The sequence below is a fragment of the Ruditapes philippinarum genome, unplaced genomic scaffold, assembly GCF_026571515.1.
Source record: "Ruditapes philippinarum isolate M1 unplaced genomic scaffold, ASM2657151v2 ctg11904_1_1_1_1, whole genome shotgun sequence".
NCBI classification, from domain to species: domain Eukaryota; kingdom Metazoa; phylum Mollusca; class Bivalvia; order Venerida; family Veneridae; genus Ruditapes; species Ruditapes philippinarum.
Genome location: NW_026852980.1, coordinates 3767 through 25721, shown reverse-complemented (window position 1 = coordinate 25721; position 21955 = coordinate 3767). Strand labels below are relative to the sequence as shown.

At 32.0% G+C, this 21955-nt stretch overlaps 2 protein-coding genes across 2 annotated transcripts; both read right to left on the bottom strand.

The window, feature by feature from the left end:
- Nucleotides 1–385: 385 nt before the first annotated feature.
- On the bottom strand, nucleotides 386–7711 carry LOC132730087 (pantetheinase-like; the record flags this gene model as incomplete). The annotated part of the gene is made up of 2 exons (XM_060715946.1): nucleotides 7544–7711; nucleotides 386–1678 (listed from the first exon to the last, which is right to left on the bottom strand). Coding segments are annotated over exons 1-2 (1461 nt in total), but the record flags the coding sequence as incomplete, so codon positions are not given.
- Nucleotides 7712–16101: 8390 nt separating this feature from the next.
- Nucleotides 16102–17502, bottom strand: LOC132730077 (pantetheinase-like). The gene has a single exon (XM_060715935.1). The coding sequence runs from the start codon at nucleotides 17500–17502 to the stop codon at nucleotides 16102–16104; it is 1401 nt and encodes a 466-aa protein (XP_060571918.1).
- Between the last annotated feature and the right edge of the window lie 4453 nt (nucleotides 17503–21955).

The following is a 21955-nucleotide window of genomic DNA, read 5'->3' as shown; positions in this document are numbered from 1 at the left end:
AATATACACGTTCGTTACTATCGAAACGGATTCTCAACTGAAACCCTTTTCGCAGAATAACACCCGTTTCCATGCTAAATATTTCTAAGAAATAAAACGGTCTGCATTTGTAGCAAAGTTTTTATTAAAACTGGTTTAAAAAGAAGGAGACAGGGTGTGTCATTTATTCCACAGCATGATACAAGAAGAAACCAACTGTTTAAAGACATGTATTACCGGGACTTGGTAGTGGAGGTGGTTAGGTTGAAATCTGTTGTAAATCTATTTTTGTCACTTGCCTATAAATGTCAGTTTCTTGAAAATACAATATGTATACTCAAATGAGATTTGTTAATGCCCAGAGAAAATCTTTACAAAAACATAAAGAACGAAATACAACCGTTACCCATGAGGTTTGAACAATTCGAGGATTATCGGCTACCACGTGATTTGATCCTTTATCCCTGTCATAAATGCGCCCAACAAGGGATGTTTCTAATAATGGTGACATCGTTGAACTTCCGGTTAAGCCATTTGCATCAAATTTCAAAGCAAAAGGTGGTGGCAACTCGAGGGTTCCATTTCTGCATGTCACTACTTGTGGTGTAATATAAGGAGTTGAAAAATTACCTCTCATATTAAAATATTGAAAGTTTCCGTCTGCATCATGAGTGTATCGACCACACGAACGATTGTCCTCCGAAACACATTTCAGCAGAATACAAACCTGAAGGAAATATGGACCGTTATTAGTGTGTATTCCACTAAAAACTCCAAAAGCGTAATTGCCCTTTATATCGTATCGTTCATACGAAAGGAAACAGCAAAAATCTTCATAACAAATTGTAACTTTTTCATTTTTTGACCGAAGACTAATAAAATTATACATATCACCGAACAGTCTGCCTTGAAATTCTTGTTTTCGTAAAAACTTTATTTCAGTAGTGTTAATAGTAAACTTTGTGAATACCCTTCTTTCGTGACTAATGACGGGGACATGGGTAACCAGAAGACGTCCATTTTGTGAACTTCTGTCATAGTAATACGATAGAGCGCCATCTGGTGTGTATATCCCACTGCCTTGAATTCGTTCCGATGGATTGTGGAGATTCGCGCTGAGGAAATTGACGTTATACGCATGCGCAAAAGATGAGTGGTAGCCAATAGCAGTAAAGAATGGCAATGCGTCCATCCATGCTGTGGTGAACACGATATCAGTTACACCAACTTGTTCCAGCAAATTAATGACAGGACTCTTGAACAAAATATCAAAACAAGTCAAGATCCCAAACCTTCCGAAGTCAGTTTCAAAGAAAATCGTTTCTGCATTAACAGGCTGTTGGAATTGTGTCTCTAAGAACAAATTCTGTTTGTGATATCTTGCAATAAGTGTTCCTTCTCTATTATACACGATATTAGTATTATATTGGTAGTATCCGTTCCGAGGACAATTAGAATCGGAAGATAGACAAGGTTGTCTATCACCATAGTTAGCAACTAGGTATATGGAGTTATTCATTGCAAGACAACTAAGGAACGCTTGCACCCTTGTGCGTTTATACCGATCAGGTTCAATGCATGGCGTCCAGTTGACCTTTGAAGGATCGGGAATAAATTCTAGGTAGTTTTCTATATCGGAGGGTGAGTTTAGTTTATATCCATATATTCCATTTTCTGGGAAGACAATTATATCAACATCCTGAAGAGAGAATTTAAATGGTTATTGTTGTCACATATATCAAGTTTGTTTGTCGATAACTAAATCCATAAAAATAAAAATAAACACAAAAAACAACAACTATGAAACACCCCAAATCTAAACAACTAAAAGAAACCTGTATGGAACTTGTTGCTGTTGTTGTTAACATGTCTATAATGTCTGATCAAATTTAATCTGTCCATTAATGTCTTTTACAAATAACATAAGTATCAGTCGGTTGAATAAATGACATCTTCGAGTTATATTACTTGCACGGATTTTTCCTTGTGGGCAATTTTTTTTCTGAATTTTGTATACATTTACGTTTTCCATGTTACTTTCATATTCTATATTAATATACGTAAATTTTTAATTTCATTTTCATTATTATTATATAATACGATTATTCTTAGCTAGAAACTCACATGCGCGAATCATGCACTGGTCATGATAAAAATGAAACGTCATTTATTGTCTACTGCACAGGAAAATTTAACAACTTTAATGCTGATCCCATCCCTGTTAGCGCTACATATAAATCTTGATTTTTAAACTTTCCGACAACTCCCTTTATGTACTCAGAAAAAAATCAAGAAAACCGTAAAACCGCGGCAATATACGCCCGAATGTTAATTTGTTTGAGTTATCAAAACTAAACTTTCAATTAGGAAAGTGATCCATCCAAGAAACTTGTCTGGAAAATGTTTTATTTTAATCATCCTCATGATACTGAATGACAGGATGGAGACATTCTTTGCCATAGGTACATGATTCATAAAGCTTTTATAGAGGTCTACTAGGAAATGCTATATGCCAAATATAGAAGCTCTGGCCACAAGAAGATAGGATGTGTTTTCCTGTACATTAGTCGGGGCAGAGCCAAATTTGACCTTAGGGTCATAATAAATATAAATTTTGTACTGATGTTGTATGTCAACTACCTAAGCTGTAGGCTGCCACTTTGTTTTAATTTCTTTCTTTCAGTTTAAAAGATACAGAGCGGACACGGAATTTTACAATTCATACAAAATGACTATAAATCTGCCATTGACCTTGACCTAAGGAAGGTCAAACCTGCGCTCTGCAAATCGTTTCGTTCTGGTTAACATTTCTTTTTGTCTTTTTTTTTCTTTTTTGGTTATATATTTTTTTATTATCCAGCTCGTATAAATAAATACATTGCACACATTTTACAAATTTACAAACATATTTCAGATTATTTTAATTGTAAGAATAAACAATGGTTGCATCATAAAAAAACTTTACAGAGAATAAGTACTGTTAAACTGATTTAACATTATGCTTATAAAAATTGTAAAAGTAGAAAGGTAATCTAGAGCATGATGTATGTTTTTCAAAGGTATTTATAGATATATTTTCATTTATTAAAAAATAAACGTTTCTAAGTAGAATGTGTACATTATATTAAAATACTAAAGGATTAACATTTCTGCCAAATAGTTTTAATTTCCTTCAATCGGTACAAATAATACAGACAGGACAAGAAATGGCTAACAGACGGACGAACGAACAAATGCATTACAATATATGCCAAAATTCTTTCGGGGCGTATTAAAGTACTAGTAACTGTGTCCTAAACAAGATAAGATAACTAACTTTTTGATGAGCATTAATAAAACAATAGGTGTTTTATTATGTTTTATTAGGTGTTTTATTCATACTCATATATATATAGCGCCTGACCAATTTAATTTCGTAAATATGTACTAATAAATTTTAACCAGCTTAGTGTTTTAAATTATGTTTAATAAACAGATGATTACAGTTTGTCGAAAGTAAATGTGTAAATACTGCAATCCTCTTGGACAAAAAATAATTTCAAACACTAAAGAGTTTTTAATCATGCAACCTAAAATTCGTCGGCCCACTTATTTCTCAACCATAAAATTTCACGAACGCACATAAACGACAGACGGCGCATGTCAAGATTATTTATGATATGTCTCAAAACTGTATCGAAAAAAAAAGATATAAAGAGAAAATTCAGACGTAATTATGCAACAAGTTTACATGAAAGATTGTGTCAGTGTGCCATTATAAAAGTAAAACTAATGTCAGAGTGACTTTATACAAGTAAAACTATTTCAGAAAAGTAAAAATTATGTCAAATTGACTTTATAAAAGTAAAAGTTATGTCAGAGTTTTGCTATAAAAGTACACTTATAAAAGTAAAAATTGTGTAAAAATAAATAAAAAAATGTTTTAGTGTAAGATTATTTTACTAATAAAATAATTAACTTAATTAATTTAATTTAATCGACAGTTTTATAAAAATAATTTCAAACACTAAGTTGGTTAGTGGTAAGCATTTACTATAACGGCTATGCCGTTATTAACCAATTTTACTTTTATAAATGCTTACTTATAAACATAATTTTTAAAGAGCAACGGATAAAATCGAAAGATGAGATGAAAAAGAGAAGACAATAGATCATAAAGAAAAGAAGAAAACATTTTTTCCAGAGAAAATAACTCCCGAAAATCTTTGCAAACAATAGAAAAGAGACAAGGGTACAGCATTTTCACTCTAGTTTTGACATGTTTTTATTTGCATGAATCTGACACGAAAATATGAAGAATAACGTATCAAAGCCCGCTTTAAGACAAAATGAATGACCGCACTCGCTTCCAAACCATTCTCCGTGCCTATATAAGTACATAAAGCTTAATAAATGCTTTGGAGTAAACAGTTGGTCGGGTGACCAATTTATTAATTTCTACATTTTACTTAAATATTGAAGGATGAAAGACGGCCATACAGAACCTTTATTTAAATATTTTTTAATGTTAAACCTATTAGCGGTAATAAGTGTAATTAATGTCCTTTACACTTGTCTATAAGACTCTCAACATGAACTTGGAAAGTATATAATCAGAAGATCTGTAAAACTTTTGCGTTGGCAAGTTAGTATTGGATATGCATATTTGCATATGCTTATACTGTCACAGGTGACCTTAGCTCTCCGGCAGGTTGCGTTTTTTACGTCACACAGATTTAACGGCATGATAAAATATGGTCCTAAATTTTTTTTGTCAGCCTAAAATTCAAGGAAAGTAATTTTAGATTGTATTTATTTAGGCTCACACACAGCCAGTTGATTAATGCATCTGCTGTACAATATCAGTGTTCAGGCCACTGTAAATCCCGCCAAAACGGTATTTAAAACGCCAATTCAAATAAAAACGAAAAAAAAATCCATTTAAGTGATCAGAGGTGTTGAATTATTAAACTGCTAGTAAAATAGCAAAGTTAGCGGTAGCATATTTTAAATATAATTAATTTTCTTGTGTTGATATTTATTTTAACTATTCGAATATGTTCAGATTTAGAATTGTTTTTGTCTACAATGCTTAATTTGTAATCTAATTATAATTCAATTTGAGTACATGTAGATTCTTTTTTTTTTTAATTATTTATTCTAACGTTTTTATATACATGTATTGAAAATAGCATCGTCGGATACCCACGATTGATAAACATGTCACATACATGCAATCAAGTAAGAAATCTATTTTAGAAAACTATTTAACCCATTTTTGGGCCAAATCGGCTTTCGCTAGCAAGCTAAAGTTTTAGCGGACTGTAACACAGACTTTAGTTGCACTCGATTAAATACAACACAATATATTTTAACCTGTTAATGACTCTGTGAGTGCAATGCAGTTTTAAATATATTCAATGAATAAAGCAAATAACTCTTTTACGCGACACAACAACAAATAATTTGTAACAAAAACATGCTGACTTTCAAACTTATACTTTTGACTTAAATATCAATCCAAGAAACTGTTTAACTCTTGCTCAAGTTAAAACATGAAACAATGTAGTACAATTGACGGGAATGTTTTGGGCTTATAGGTTTCCATTAAACAAGACTTTCGTGAGAATGAAAAGAAGTCCTGTAACATTTATTTATAAGCGGTCTAGTGGTTACTCGTACAATGAAGGTCTTAAAGAAAGTTAATTGACAAACGTACGTACAGACAGACAGACAGACAGACAGAAAGAGGAACTGACAGCTAGTGATCTATGTGTCAAGTTAACAATTTAAAAAGGTTTTCTTTAAATGTGTGATTGCTGGTTTGTATTGATTTGGTATTACTGAAATTATTTCTTACTAACAGTAAAAATGTGAATATAATGTATAACTTTATCAAATGATTTAAAGTTTGAACAAAAAAGTTGACATGTCCCTGATGTAACAGACTTGTTCTTGATTTTGTTTTCATAGTTTTAGTATCTCAGTGTTGATTTATTTTTCTGGTCCTTCGGGATCACTGATTCCGATACTTTTAATGCATAGAATTGAATACCGCGACGGGGCGAGAGAAGTGCTGCACTCAATTATCGCTCATGGACATACTCTATAAAACCAAATCTGCGATTTTTAACTGCTTTCAAAAATTCTCCAATTTCTAGAACTTTAATACTAAAAATAAAATTAAATAAAAAATGTTCTGTAAACTTGACATGCGTCTTTGTCTATAGCGATCTCTTTTTTCCTTTCACTTTAAAATGTTATAAAGAAAAAGAAAAGAAAAAATAGACGGAATGAATGATATTGCTCTTTTATGAAATTTTTCAAAATATGTATGGGTGGTAATATCATATTTGAAAGATATTGTAAATTTTCCTACTTATGTCATTTATGTCTAAAACAATCTCTTGGGATAATTTCATTACTTATTTGAATGTAGCCTTTTATTCTCTTGGTAAAAAGTTTATTGATTCAAAATTCTCAAATCATCCTAATATTTATAAATTAGAATCTTTGATGAATAGCTTTGACTATTCAATTTTATTAAAACTTGCATTATTCTGCCAAATTATTATTTCAAAATTAAATAACTCATTCTCTTGTATGACATGATTTTCTCAACCTGTATGAGTGTATTAACATATAATAATTTAGATAGCATTTATATAAGACAAATCGTGTCCAAAGGGTAAAGATAAGTCAAATACCTATATGTGTTAGTCAAATTGGCCTCATAATTATAAAATTTTATGTATATATGTTTTGTTAATCACTTTTGAATAACTGTTCATTATATTGTTTATCTATCATAATCTTATGCATATTATATGCCTTTGTTTTGAATAAAATCTCGAATCTTGTTTTTGTCTGTATTTCTTTTACATTGAGGCAATATGGAAACATTTCTTATATATATCAGTGAGTTACAGTAATAAGTTTGTTTTGCGCCATTTGCTTCTAAGGAAATATTGAACATATGTTTATCAAGTAGGTACATTGATATTTGAATTATTGTTTTGAAATATACAAAACTTTTGTGTAAATTACAGCAGATATATAGCTTTATACACTTTAATGCAATGTAAATACAGATTTTATTTCCTTTTCAAAAGCCTACTGTTGCTGGACGAAGATTTAGTTTTGATTTAAAAACAAGAATGATCAAATTTATTACAAAAAAGTATAAAAAATGTACTATAAGCTGTTTATTATATGTTACTTCTTCGGCAAATGATGCAAAAGCAAAAAAGTACATTTTAAGCTGTTTATTATATGTTGCTTCTTCGGTAAATGGTGCAAAAAGGTAAAGGCAAGCAAAAGAGAAAAACTAGGTTATGAAAATATAGTCATTGTATTGTTTAATTAGTAAGGAATTTAACTATAAAATATGCAGAAATTTCTTTTCTTTTTTTCTTCGTAAGTTACGCGGTAAAAGTTTGTGATAAAAGTAGTAAATTCTGTCAAATTGATATTTAAAAAAAATTACCTCATCAGAAAGCGTGCCGCTTAGAATACAAGAAAGCATATCATGAAAACAAATTGAACTTGCGTAAATTATATATAAAATATAAAGTAAATAACTTACAAGTTGGCCTGCAACGTCTGTCTGTATTTTATAGATGTTAAGATTAGCTGACATCTGTATAAAAGCCTCTTCGTAAGATTCTGCTACTTTATCCGGAAATATTACGGCATGTTCATATACGGCCGCTTTATAGAAAACATTTTTACCAACAACCGGACAGTGAAGCATCTTAAACACAGTATTCAAAACAATGATGGCGACAAAAATCAAAATTTGGCTTCTACCAATACTAAAATTGGCGCATGGTTGGAGTTCTTTTAACCGAAACATAATCAACACATAAACGCTTTTAAATAACGTATCTTCACATTTGGTATGCCGAAATAAAATAAATATATTTGTTCAATACGGATTATTTTATTTATTTATTTTTTTGCACGCGAGATATGCATGAAAACTTCTGCATTTTATTTTTCGTGTGCATTTTTTCACACTCAGTTGATTTTTGGATGACACGTGCACTTAAATGAAACTGAAAGGTATCTATATATTTGTCCCACCCGCCGTACAATCTATTTTTCACTCGTCTTTTCAGTGTGCTTATTGATCTATTGATTTCTGAAAATGTTGTCATAATTATCCAAAAAATATCATTTTGTCTTATTTTCTTTTCGTTTTCTTACGTAAAAATATTGCGTAACAAAATAGGTATTATATATTGTGTAAATGTATTACATACAGTGAAAAATAAGCAAGAATCTTCTATAGGAATGTCCTAGGCAAATGCCCTGTACACCGGTAGCGAAAGTGATGAATATTTGTTTCAGGTACATGTAGAAATGGATGCACTGTGGGACAGAGGTGACAAGTGCACTTCTTTAATTTACAAATTCCTAAAAAACAACTCATTTTTATGTGAGTCTCTTTAAACAAATTTAAAAACATGCATTTTTTTCCAAAATGCATAAAAATGTGCCAAATATGCCATTAAACATCAAACAAAACTGCAGACAAATAACTTTGCGGCCAAAGCGTAAAGGGAAGTCACTGGAATAATAATTTACTTTTATTATATCACTTTATTTTAGTTTGGTTAAGTAGGCAGCTATAAGCTTGCTGAAACACTCTCGAATCAGTTCCTGTAACCAACCAGTACTAGGTTAGGAGCTCACGGAAACAACGGCTTCGGAGTTTGAACCCACACGTCCAGCAATCCCAAGAACACTAATACGACGTGTTAACCACAATAATTTGGGACATCTACGAATCAACCATATAGGTGGATCAGATTGATAATAGAAAGTTACTTAATATAGAGTAGCCCTGGAATCTGATGTTCAAACTCAGAATGCCAGAACAAACAAATTAAAATGAAAAGATCAGATACAAATATAATAAGGCTTACTCGGACATTACGCGCACATAATAATGAATGTGTTATATACATATTCACAAATTTTTGTAACAATGCATATGGATAAAAATACGAACAGAAAAAGGGGAAAGAAATGTGTAAAACGGAGAATGACAAATGACGGACACGAACACAGGCGGCAGTATCAGTGTTTGGACACCCCACCCCTATCTGCCCCTGGACCCCTGCTACAACCCTGAAAAAAAATTCAACACTCTAAGGCTAACTATAAGGTACCAAAAACAAAACCACCGATGAAATTATATAAAAAGAAAATTTTCCACTATCAAAATTATAGTAATAGAAAGGTGTAAAGCCTACTATATGTCCATTTGCCAAACAATGTGGAACACGGGAAATCGTCGTTTCGGCGACTGAGGCGCATTCCGGCGGGATACTGCCGCCTGTGGACACGAAGTGACAAAAAAGCAACAACAAAATCTTACGTAAATACTGGCAAAATGTCAAGCCAATCGATTTCATAAACCACATGTTTTAAAAGAGATTAAAATGTGAGTCGTTATGAAACCAACCATATGCAAACAGTTTATCAGCTACAGATTTTGTCTTCTAAAAACAGTCGCAGAATTAACAAGTTTACTGTCTGTTTGGTTAAATGTATTTTAATGATGAAATTGGAATGAATGTAGGTACCCATACACAGGTTGTATGGAGCAGATAATTCTTACAGGCTAACAGTTTTTTTTCAAAGGTATTTAGTTTAAACAATATTTTATTTATAAACATTACATTTACATCATATTTGACCAAAAATAATTAGTACTGATTGAGTAGGAAGCTTGACAAGCTTTTTTAGAAACTCTTTCCGTAATCACTATTATATAGTATTTATAATGGTAACAATTATATATGCATTTTTGTGTTAAATATACATAACATTTTCACTATAAACTAACAAGAAAGTTAGCAATTTGCACTATGATTTTCCTAATCGAACCGACCTGAATAATAAAGTATAGAGGAAAACCCTATAGCGCTATAGCATAAATACACGTTAGTGATAAAAGCACAAATTAGCACGTTTAAACTTATCAAGAAAAATAATAGAACATTAAACATGTTTGAAAAAAATAAAGAAAAAAAAAGATACGGAAACGTAAGTTAATAGTTGAAATTGTTGGGTAATAGAAGGTAAGAAGTAAGAGACAGATTTGAGAGAAAGAAGAAAAACAACAGGAAATGGTTACTATAATAGTATGGAGTTGATGGAACGAGTTTATATATACTTTTGAGAAGATTTATGCATCTCTATTTCATCTTAGTCTAGAAAATAACTCTTCTATTACAATTTAAACATTTTTGTTCTAGTGTGTAAATATGAGTGTATATGTAGGAAATTGCTTCATTTAAATCGTCAGCAATTGAATTATCACCATAGAGTAAAACGTTAAGTGTGACAGTTATCATTTCGTTTAAATTGTTAATGAGGACATTTCGTTCATCTTGGTACCTTGGGCACGAGAAGAAATAATGAGATGTGTTTTCTATGTCGCCACATTCACATAGGGGACTTTCTATTATGTTTTTTGAAAACAAATGTTCTTTGAGAGAACTACAATGTGTTCTAAAATAGAGAAAATAAGAACCCCTAAAGAAAGCCCAACACGGCAAAATTGAAAATGTTGCAGGTTCGGTTTGATTGAGCCTGTTCATGGACGGTACGGTCAAGTGCAATTTACCGTACACGCCCCTAGCACCGGCTTAAGCTGAATTCAACATTTAAAATGAACTGGTACAATTTTTAATTTTGAAACATCCGCAGAATAGACAATAATGTCGTGCTGAACGATCTTTAAGGATCGAAAATATAACATCTCTGATTGAATGTACGGGGCGTCTTTTTACAGCCTCCACACGGCACAAACAACGCTGATGTGGCGATAAAATAGAGAAAATAAGAACCCCTAAAGAAAGACTTGTGTGTATAATCTGGTATTTTCTCTTACATACATAGTAATGAGAAGGCACACTTTGGACATCTTCATTAAGTCTTCGTTTGAAAATGGATGGTGAATTTCTGTAATTAACAGGAATCCAAATGTATTTCTAAAAGATGAATGATTTTTCCTGTGAACCACTGTTATTACATGTACATGTACTAAAAAGTATTTGGTTTTGTTTTGCTAACCATAATAAAACCACCTGTTCACTGATTCCATTTTAACATTTTTTTTACCTTTTTTTTATCTATCAAGCCTATGTAATGGCAGTAAATTGTTCCAAAAAAAATGCAAGGCTTGTGCATAGATACAGAAAACTAAGTGTGGAGTGTTTCCTGAAATAATTGAAAACTGGTATTGAGGTTTTAGTTATTAATATTCACATATTGTTAAAATTTGATCAACCTAAAAATGTTTCAGAATGTTAGCAATGATTGATGATTATATGTTCATGCCTTAGATAGGGCAGATAGATGATATACATATCATTTATCATTTAGGGTAATATATAAGTAATAAAAACTACTATAATGTACTTTTAGTATTCAGTTCAATGAGTTAACATGGGTAAAAGTTAAGTTTGGAATTTTGATACTCCTGAAGTTTGGGATTTAATATTCCTGAAACATAAGCTTTTTCGCTACCATTTTAAGTAAAAAAACACTATAACATAATATTGATTTCAAGATTTTTTGACATCTTAAACTTTTACCCATGTTAGTACTGTAGACCTTGTATAACATGTAAATGAAATGTTCTCTTTAATTAGTACTTTATTAAGGTTTATTACACTATCTTAGTATTGTTTTATAACATGTGAATGCTCACTGTGTGCTGATTGCATCATTTATTTTATATCATATTTTCAAACCAAACTGCCTGTGTCATAGAGTAGAAAATAAGTTTGGTTTGGATGTGCAATTGTACATAACAATTGTAATCAGTTGCAAAAAATTGCAAAATAAATGTAATTTATTTTTCATGTTTTTGTTTGTATTTCTTACGTTTATTCAGACATGAGGCTTTTTAGCTCACCAGAGCATGCTCAGGGTGAGCTTTTAGGATCGATGATTGTCCGTCGTCCGTTCACATTTAGTTGTTAACACTCTAGCGGTCGCATTTTTGCCTCAATCATCGTCAAACTTGGTCAGGATGCTTATCTAGTTGATAGCTCGGATGAGTTCGAACATGGGTCATCTCGAATGAAAAACTAGCACAATATGAATTTCTTATTGAAAAATTATCATTGTTTATTGGGCAGTAATTTTCATGCCTAGGTCAATTTACTAATGTTAGATTCAAGGAAATTCATTTTGTCTGCATAAGATTATTTCCCATACCATTATTATACCCCCCCCCCCCTTTGACCCACAGTCTTCATATTTGGCATGGAGGTTAGTCATGACCCTTTTGATTTGAGGTCAAAGTCACAGGGGCCTTGACTAATAAAAGCTGTCCGCCCAATAACTTAAGAATTCTTTGACCCACAGTCTTCATATTTGGCATATAGGTAAGAATGATTAGTAGATGACCTCTTTTGATTTTAAGGTCAAAGGTCACTGGGGCCTTGACTAAAAAAGCTGTCCACACAATTGCTTAAGAATGCTTTGACCCACAGTCTTCATATTTGGCATGGAGGTGGATCATGACCATTTACTGACTCCTATTGACTTTGAAGTCACTGGGTCAAGGTGACAGGGGCCTTTAGTTCAAAAAGCTTTTCCACTCAATTGATTAGGAATGCTTTGGTCAACAGTCTTAATATGATCGCTAACCGCACAGGTTCAAACCCAGTCAGGGGCAAGTTGTTGTTAACTACACTCATTGCTCAGTACTAGTTGGTTCCAGTAACGTATTCGAAAGTGTGTCTATAAGCTTATAGCTTCCTACACAATCAAACTAAAATAAATTCTGTATAAACCAACAGTTTTCATATTTAGTATTGTGGTTGGTTATGACTTCATTTATTAGATAACCTATATTGATTTTTAGGTGACTGTGTGAAAGGTCAAAGTCACTGGGGCTTTTACTACAATAAATTTGTCTGCTCAAATGCTTAAGAATGCTTGTCCACAGTATATAGATTTTGGCATTTTCACATTTGAAGCATACAATTATGTTCTCATATATTCATCATAAAACACCCAAGGCAAAACTGCATGAATTGGGGGTATTCAATTCCTGCAGTGGCAGTTTGAGGTCAGTAGGACAAAGGTAAAGGTCAATTTGATCTTTGCCACTAAAACAAGTTGAATATATAACTTAGCAAAGCACTGGCTTACTATCTTCACTACTGTTGATTCTGACAAAGTGGTGTGCCTGGGCATTCACGCCCTGACAGTTGCATTTCTAGTTAGTATTTAACTTTTTTTGCAAAAAATAGACAATTTAGAGAGGTACTCAATTTTCAACACTTGGATATTTGGTATGAAAGTTATAGCTCGGCACTGTGGGTCAGTGTTTGTTTGTTTCATTTTACGCCTTTTTCAACAGTATTTCAGTCATATAGGCGGGTAGTTTCCTAACCATCGTTCCTGGAGAGTTACACCAGTACTAGACTACCTTCCTCCGCGCTAAACTACCAAAGCATCTCCCGGGGATCGAACCCACGCCAGAGAGGTAACTGGATTAGAAGTCATCGACTCTAACCCCTCGACCACGGAGGCGGCTGTGTGAGTTATTCTACATGATCGTTGGCTGCCACATCATCCACAATAGTTTCACATCACATCTTAACTACTTGGCCATATTTTGAAGGAAAAAAAACAAACTTGCCTGCATACGATATAGTTTTACCATTGACGCCAGTGCAGTGTATACCTTGGTCATAGGTCTTAAAAATGATAATGGCTTCATATGTGGTGTAACCATTCCTTTTAAAATGTTCTCACTAGTCGAACTGCCTTAGCATAGATATTTGTAAATGATCATGTTTTTTTTCAAATCATGGCCCTGTGGTAAAAAAATGAACTTGTATCAAAAAAATGTTCGTAATCAAATAAAGGTCGAATCAGTATGTTGCCTATAACAGTCAGTTTATGGAATCGCAGCAAGCGTTTGCAATGTGCTGCACAATCTTATTCACCACCGCCTGCATTTTTTGTCAGTTCTTTTGTAAACTATCGATAACAATTCTCATAGCAAAGTAAACAATGTCAAGTTTCAAGATTTTATTCATTCATCAAACATAAGATGTGTACTAAAGGAAAACATAAACACAATTTTCAAAGTAAAAAGAAAGTTACAAAACAAAAACAAACACACTTTTTAACATCCCACAGCCACAAGACTGTCAGCCTGTCCCTGCATATGCAAATATAGATTAAAGAAACTTGTTTCTGATAACAACAATATTATCTGAGTGAAATTAAATAAAAAAAATGGACCTAAAAACAGGATTGTTTAACAAAGTACTGGTTTAGTACAAAGTCAATACAAGGATATCAACAGTAAGAAGCTATTTGACTACATCTGTAATTACTTGACAAATTAATGCTAATTTGGTTAATTTTGCTTTGCTATTGATATTCATAAGTTGGCATAATATAAAACACTTGAATGATTCCAATAATTCTTATCAATATATCTAATTCTAAACACTCTCAAGAAGATAGTGAAACTCGTCACCAAACATATTCTGATCACAAAAAGTACATGTTTTTAGTTGTTGCTGGATACCAAGATGCCGAACTTTCTCAGTTGGTAATCAATGATTCTTTATTCTATAGTAACATAAACTTTTACTTAAATTAACAGACAGGATATCAAGATAATTTTTGAAGCATTACGTAATTTTGTACATGCGATATATTAGACATTTAGGTGAATTTTCTAATGTACATAATCATTCCTGTACAAATTGATCATCTAAGTCTCAACTTTGGAGCGTTCTTAAACTGGCTAAAGTTAAAAATATTTTAATTGTTAAAACAATCTGACATCCCAAACTATCTAAAAACTATTTAACAATATGAATCCATGGACAACAATGATAAAAATTATTGTGTTATGATAATGCAGTGTTATACAAAATATTACATATCTTGTCATTCTTTGACAGAATAACTTAAGCCTAATGATATAACGCTCTAACCTTAATAGCAACACAAATTGTTTCCCCACATAAAATACAATTAGGGATAAAACTTTTGAGATTCAAGATAATTTTACAAAAGTTCAATCAGAATTGCTCAATTAAATTAAAGTTCTCAAAGCCCCAAATCTCACAGCCATACATCAAAATTGGTGCTAACACGGAATCAAACAAATACAACTCTGAAGACACTGATAAACCAAGTTTGCGAGATTTTCTTTTCGCTTTAGAACATGGCTTTTCTTGTTGTTTTTTTTTCTTCAAATAATCTTGCCTTAGGTTTAATAAAACACTATTCTAATTGAAAAGAACACCTAGCCCTCACACAAAAAGAAATCAAGTCTCGTCATTTATTTCACGGCACTTGTGTATCTGTAAAAATATTTGAATTTCTGCGGATCCTGTTGTGAGATGCGAAAGAAAGTCAGTCACGGGATAAGTTAAATTTAACCTTTTAAAAAAAATTTTGTTGTAATATTCAAAGCTTTTGAAGAAAATCGAAATGTAGTTCAGACTTTTCTCTATTAACACGTTTCCCCCGGATATTCATGCAACAGTGTATTAGATATTCCTCTCGTCGTTGGTGCTGGTGTGAAATGTCACAAAATGGACTGGAGGTAGAGTTAACACGAAATCTAGCTGCATATCGATGTTTTTTAAAACATTGAAACAGACCCTTATTTATTGCGATTTGGACTTAAAGAAAGGAACCGTCTATCATTTAAGCTTCATCTACTAGTACGCTGAATAGATCCACAAGAGATGGTTCGTATATTTAGCACCGTTTCGCGGAATGTTTATAAATTACATTTCGAAATCGTACTGTTATTTTTAATATATGCAAGTTGCATATTTTGGACACACTAGAACAAACAACAAAGTCTTCTTTTTACAAAAAAAAAGCTCTGGATAAAAACGTTGTGCACTGTGAATACTTACCTTGTATATGGTGTTATAGTTAACGTAAAAACTGATATCAAAAAGAAGGACACATGGTGTCCATTTATTACACAACATGATACAAGAAGAAAGCCACAGTTTAAAGACATGTATTACCGGAACATTGTAGTGGAGGTGGTTATGTTGAAAAGTGTTGTTAACCTTTTTTATCACTAGTCGATAGAAGTCTCTTGAAAAACAATATGTATACTCAAATGAGATTTGATAAAGCCCAGAGAAAATCTTTACAAAAACACAAAGAACGAAATAAAATCGTTACCCATGAGGTTTCAACAATTCGAGGATCATTGGCTACCACGTGTTTTGATCCTTTATCCCTTTCATAAATGCGTCCAACAAGGGATGTTTCTAGTAATGGTGACATCGTTGAACTTCCGGTTAAGCCATTTGCATCAAATTTCAAAGCAAAATGTAGTGGCAACTCGAGGGTTCCATTTCTGCTTGTCACTACTTGTGGAGTAATATAAGGAGTTGAGAAATTACCTCTCATATTAAAATATTTAAAGTTTCCGTCTGCATGATAAGTGTATCGACCACAGGAACTGTTGTCCTCCGAGCCACATTTCAGCAGAATACAAACCTGAAGGAAATATGGGCCGTTATTAGTGTGTATTCCACTAAAAACTCCAAAAGCGTAATTGCCCTTAATTTCGTCTCGGTCATACGAAAGGAAACAGCAAAAATCTTCATAACAAATTGTAACTTTTTCATTTTTTGACCGAAGACTTATAAAATTATATATATCACCGAACAGTCTGCCTTGAAATTCGTGTTTTCGTAAAAACTTTATTTCAGTAGTGTTAATAGTAAACTTTGTGAATACCCGTCTATCGTTACTAATTACGGGGACATGGGTAACCAGAAGACGTCCATTTTGTGAACTTCTGTCATAGTAATACGATAGAGCGCCATCTGGTGTGTATATCCCACTGCCTTGAATTCGTTCCGATGGATTGTGGAGATTCGCGCTGAGGAAATTGACGTTATACGCATGCGCAAAAGATGAGTGGTAGCCAATAGCAGTAAAGAATGGCAATGCGTCCATCCATGCTGTGGTGAACACGATATCAGTTACACCAACTTGTTCCAGCAAATTTATGACAGGACTTTTGAACAAAATATCAAAACAAGTCAAGGTCCCAAACCTTCCGAAGTCAGTGTCAAAGAAAACCGTTTCTGCATTAACAGGCTGTTGGAATTGTGTCTCTAAGAACAAATTCTGTTTGTGATATCTCGCAATAAGTGTTCCTTCTCTATTATACACGATATTAGTATTATATTGGTAGTATCCGTTCCGAGGACAATTAGAATCGGAAGTTAGACAAGGCTGTCTATCACCATAGTTAGCAACTAGGTACATGGAGTTATTCATTGCAAGACAGCTAAGGAACGCTTGCACCCTTGTGCGTTTATACCGATCAGGTTCAATGCATGGCGTCCAGTTGACCTTTGAAGGATCAGGAATGAATTCTAGGTAGTTCTCTATATCGGAGGGTGAGTTTAGTTTATATCCATATATTCCATTTTCTGGGAAGACAATTATATCAACATCCTGAAGATAGAAATGGTTATTGTTGTCATACAAAGTCATCTTATATATCAGGTTTGTTTATCGATAACTAAATCCATAAAAATAAAACTAAACACACAAAAAAACAACTACGAAACACCCCAAATCTAAACAACTAAAAAACCCGTATGGAACTTGTTGTTGTTGTTAACATGTCTATAATGTCTTATCAAATTCAATCTGTCCAATGTCTTTTACAAATAACAGAAGTGTCAGTCGGTTGAATAAATGACATCTTCGACTTATATCACTTGCACGGATTTTTCCTTGTGAGCAAAATTTTTTTCTGAATTTTGCATACATTTACGTTTTTTCATGTTACTTTCATATTTTATATTAAAATACGTAAATTTTAATTTCATTTTCATTATTATTATATAATATGATTATTCTTAGTTAGAAACTCACATGCGCGCATCATGCACTGGTCATGATAAAAATTTATTGTCTACTGAGCAGGAAAATTAAACAACTTTGATGCTGATCCCATCCCTGTTAACGCTACAACATCTATTTAAATATTGAAACTTTCCGACAACTCCCTTTATGTACTCAGAAAAAACAACAAGAGAACCGCAAAACCGTGGCAATATACGCCCGGATATTAATTTGTTTGAGTAATGGAAACTAATAATTCAATTAAGAAAGAGATCCATCCAAGAAACTTGTCTGGAAAATGTTGTATTTTAATCATGCTTATGATACTGAATGACAGGGTGGGGACATTCTTTACCATAGGTACATGATTCATAAATCGTTTATAGAGGTCTACTAGGAAATGCTATATGCCAAATATAGAAGCTCGGGCAACAAGCAAGTAGATAGAATGTGTTTTCCTGTACATTAGTCCCGGGCAGAGCCAAATTTGACCTTAGGGTCATACTTAATATACATTTTGTAGGAAACTACAAACTGGTGTTGTATGTCAAATATCTAAGCTAAAGGCTTGTTGTTTTAATTTAAAAGAGCGGACACGAAATTTTACAATTCATACAAAATGACTTTAAATCTGCCATTGACCATAACCAACATGTGCTCTGCAAATCGTTTCGTTCTGGTTAACATTTCTTTTTTTTTTTTTTCTTTTTTGGTGTTATATTATTTTATCATCCAGTTCGTATGATCAAATAAATTGTATATATTTAACAAATTTACAAACATATTTCAGATTATTTTAATTGTAAAAAAACAATGGTTACATTATAAAAAAAAACTTTACAGAGAATAATTAAGTAAAGTTAAACTGATTTAACATTATGCTTATAAAGATTGTAAAAGTGGAAAGGTAATCTAGAGCATGATGTATGTTTTAAAAAGTATTTATAGATATGTTTTCACGTATAAAAAAAGAAACGTTTCTTAGTAGAATGTGAAAATAATATTAAAATATTAAATGGTTCACATTTCTGCCAAGTAGTTTTAATTTCCTTCAGTCGTTACAAAATAATACAGGCAGGACAAGGACAGACAGACGGACGGACGACCAAATGCATAACAATCTACGCCAAAATTCTTTGGGCCTATTGAAGTAACTGTTTCCTAAACAAGATAACTTTTTTATATGCATGAATAAAACACCTAATGTTTATATTATATTAGGTGTTTTGTTATGTTTTATTAGGTGCTCATTTATACTCGTATACTTTGTACTATATCATATTTGGAGCACACCAATCTGATTAAAATCAGCTCCTAATTAAATAACAACTATATGTGAGATCGGTAGCACATGTAAAACAACGTTGTTTTTCCACTTATACTAGACCATTTTACTGACGATCAAAACGCAAAAGGTGGCTCAACTATATACCCAATGAGTAGTGTTTCGGAAACTGTAACAGAACACTAAAACAGGAAGCTTTTGAGGAATAAAAATAGTTCCGGCTTAAGCATAGGTAAGTGTTTATAAGTAAGCATTTGCAAAATTTATTGGTCAAGAACGCTTATTTGGTCAAGAACGGCCCAGTCGTTCGACCAATTTAATTGAGTAAATTTAGTAAATGCTTAGTAATAAGCACATACCAATTAAGTGTTTGAAATTACCTTTTTTAATAAAACTTTGGATTTACATAATTGATTACATTTAGTTGATTCACCAAAGTTCATGTGTTACTATTCATTTGAAATACCGCAATTCTATTTGGCAAAAAATAATTTTAAACACTAAAGAGTTTTGATCAAGCAAAACAGATTTGCCTTCCTAACATTGAAAATCAGATTCGTAGACCCACTTAATTTCTAAACCATAAAATTTCACGAGTGCACACGAACGACAGACGGCGCATGTCAAGATTATTTATGATATGTCTCAAAACTGTATCAGAAAAAAGATATAAATAGAAAATTCGGACGTAATTATGCAACAAGTTTAAATGGAAGATTGTGTCAGTGTGACATTATAAAAGTTACAACTAATTTCAGAGTTACTTTATAAAACTATTTCAGAAAAGTAAAAATTTTATAAAAGTAATAGTTATGTCAGAGTGTTGTTATAAAAGTACACTTTTAAAAGAAAAAAAAATGTGTTAAAGTAAATCAAAACATGTATCAGTGTTTTTTTTTACTAATAGAATAACTAACTTAATTAGTCAATTGTGTAATCGACAGTTATATAAAAATAATTTCAAACAATAAATTGGTTAGTGGTAAGCATTTACTCCAACGGCTATGCTGTTCTTGACCAATTTAATTTTGTGAATGCTTACTTATAAACACTAACAACGGATAAAAACGAAATATGAGATGAAAAAGAGAAGACAATAAATATTTAAGAAAAGAAGAAAACATTTTTTTCCAGAGAAAATAACTCCCGAAAATCTTTGCAAGCAATAGAAAAGAGGCAAAGGTACAGTATTTTCATTCTGGTTTTAGCATGTTTTTATTTGCATAAAATTGGAACGAAAATATTAAGAATAACGTATCAAAGCCCGCTTTATACAACATGGATGGCCGCACTCGCTTCTCAAACCTACATAAGTACATTAAGCTTAAATGCTTGGGCAAGTGTTTTAGTAGTATACAATTGGTCGGGTGACCAATTTGTTAATTTCTACATTTTACTTACATATTGAAGGATGAAAGAGGGCCATAGAAACCCTTTGAATGTTAATCCTACTAGTGGTAACAAATGAAATAAATGTCCGTTGCACGCGGCGTCCAGCTCTAAACATGGATTTGGAAAGTATATGACAAGAAGTTCTGTAAAACGTTTACGTATCCAACGCCAACGCCAAGTTGGTATTGGAACTACATATTTGCAAATGCTTATACTGACACAGGTGATGCAGGTTGCTTTTTTATGGTTTATAAAATATGGTCTGGCCATCGCCAGCAAAAAAAACCCTGGAAAATTGGATTTATTTAGGCTCACACACAGTCGGATGCATCTGCTGTACAATATCAGTATTCACGGCCACTCTAAATCTCACCAAAAACGGTTAAAAATTTCAATAAAAATCCTTTTAAGTAATCAGAGATGTTGAATTATAAGAGATACTTTTTAATGCTAGTTAAATAGCAAAGATGGCGCTAGCATGTTTTAGAGAATTTTAATTTTCTTGATTTAACTATCCGGATATGTTCAGATTTATTATTATGTTTGTCTAAAATGCTTTAGTTTTAATCTTATTATAATTCAATTTGAGTACATGTATATTATATTTTTACTCATTCATTCTTACGTTATCATATACATGTATTGAAAACAGTGGTAAGAAATCTATTTTAGAAAACTACTTTACGAATCGGCGTTCGCTCTCAGGGTAAATCTTTAGCGGACCAACGACTACACTATCAATTTCAGACTTTAGTTGCACTCAAATAAATAAATACAACACAATATATTTTAACCAAGCCTGTTTAATGATTTTGTGAGAGCAATGCAGTTTTAAATATATTCAATCAATTATGCAAATATATATATATATATATATATATATATATATATATATATATATATATATATATATATATATATATATATATATATATATATATATATAACACTTTTTACTCGACACAGCGACAAGTAATTTGTTTTGATGTGGGCAATGATATAGAATTTTAACAAAAACATGCTGACTTTCAAACTTATTCTTTTCACTTAAAATTCAAACCAAGAAATTTTTTAGCTCTTGCTCAAATTAAAACATGATAGCACAATTTACGGGAATTCTTTGGCTTATAGGTTTCCAACATTTATAAATTAGAATATTTTAATGAATAGCACTGACCGTTCAATTTTATTAAAACTTGCATTATTCTGCAAAATTATTATTGATAAATTCAAATAACTCATTCTCCTGTATGGCATGATTTTCTCAACCTTAATGAGTGTATTAACATATAAATAATTTAGATATCATTTATTTATGACAAAAAATGTGTCCAAAGAGTAAAGTTAAGTCAAATACCTATATGTGTAAGTCAAATTGTTCTCATTATTATAATATAATTTTATGTATTTATGTTTCGC

Bases quoted from the DNA above. Each gene is read 5' to 3' on its own strand.
- LOC132730077 (XM_060715935.1), bottom strand. From the start codon at position 17,502: ATGACTTTGTATGACAACAATAACCATTTCTATCTTCAGGATGTTGAT.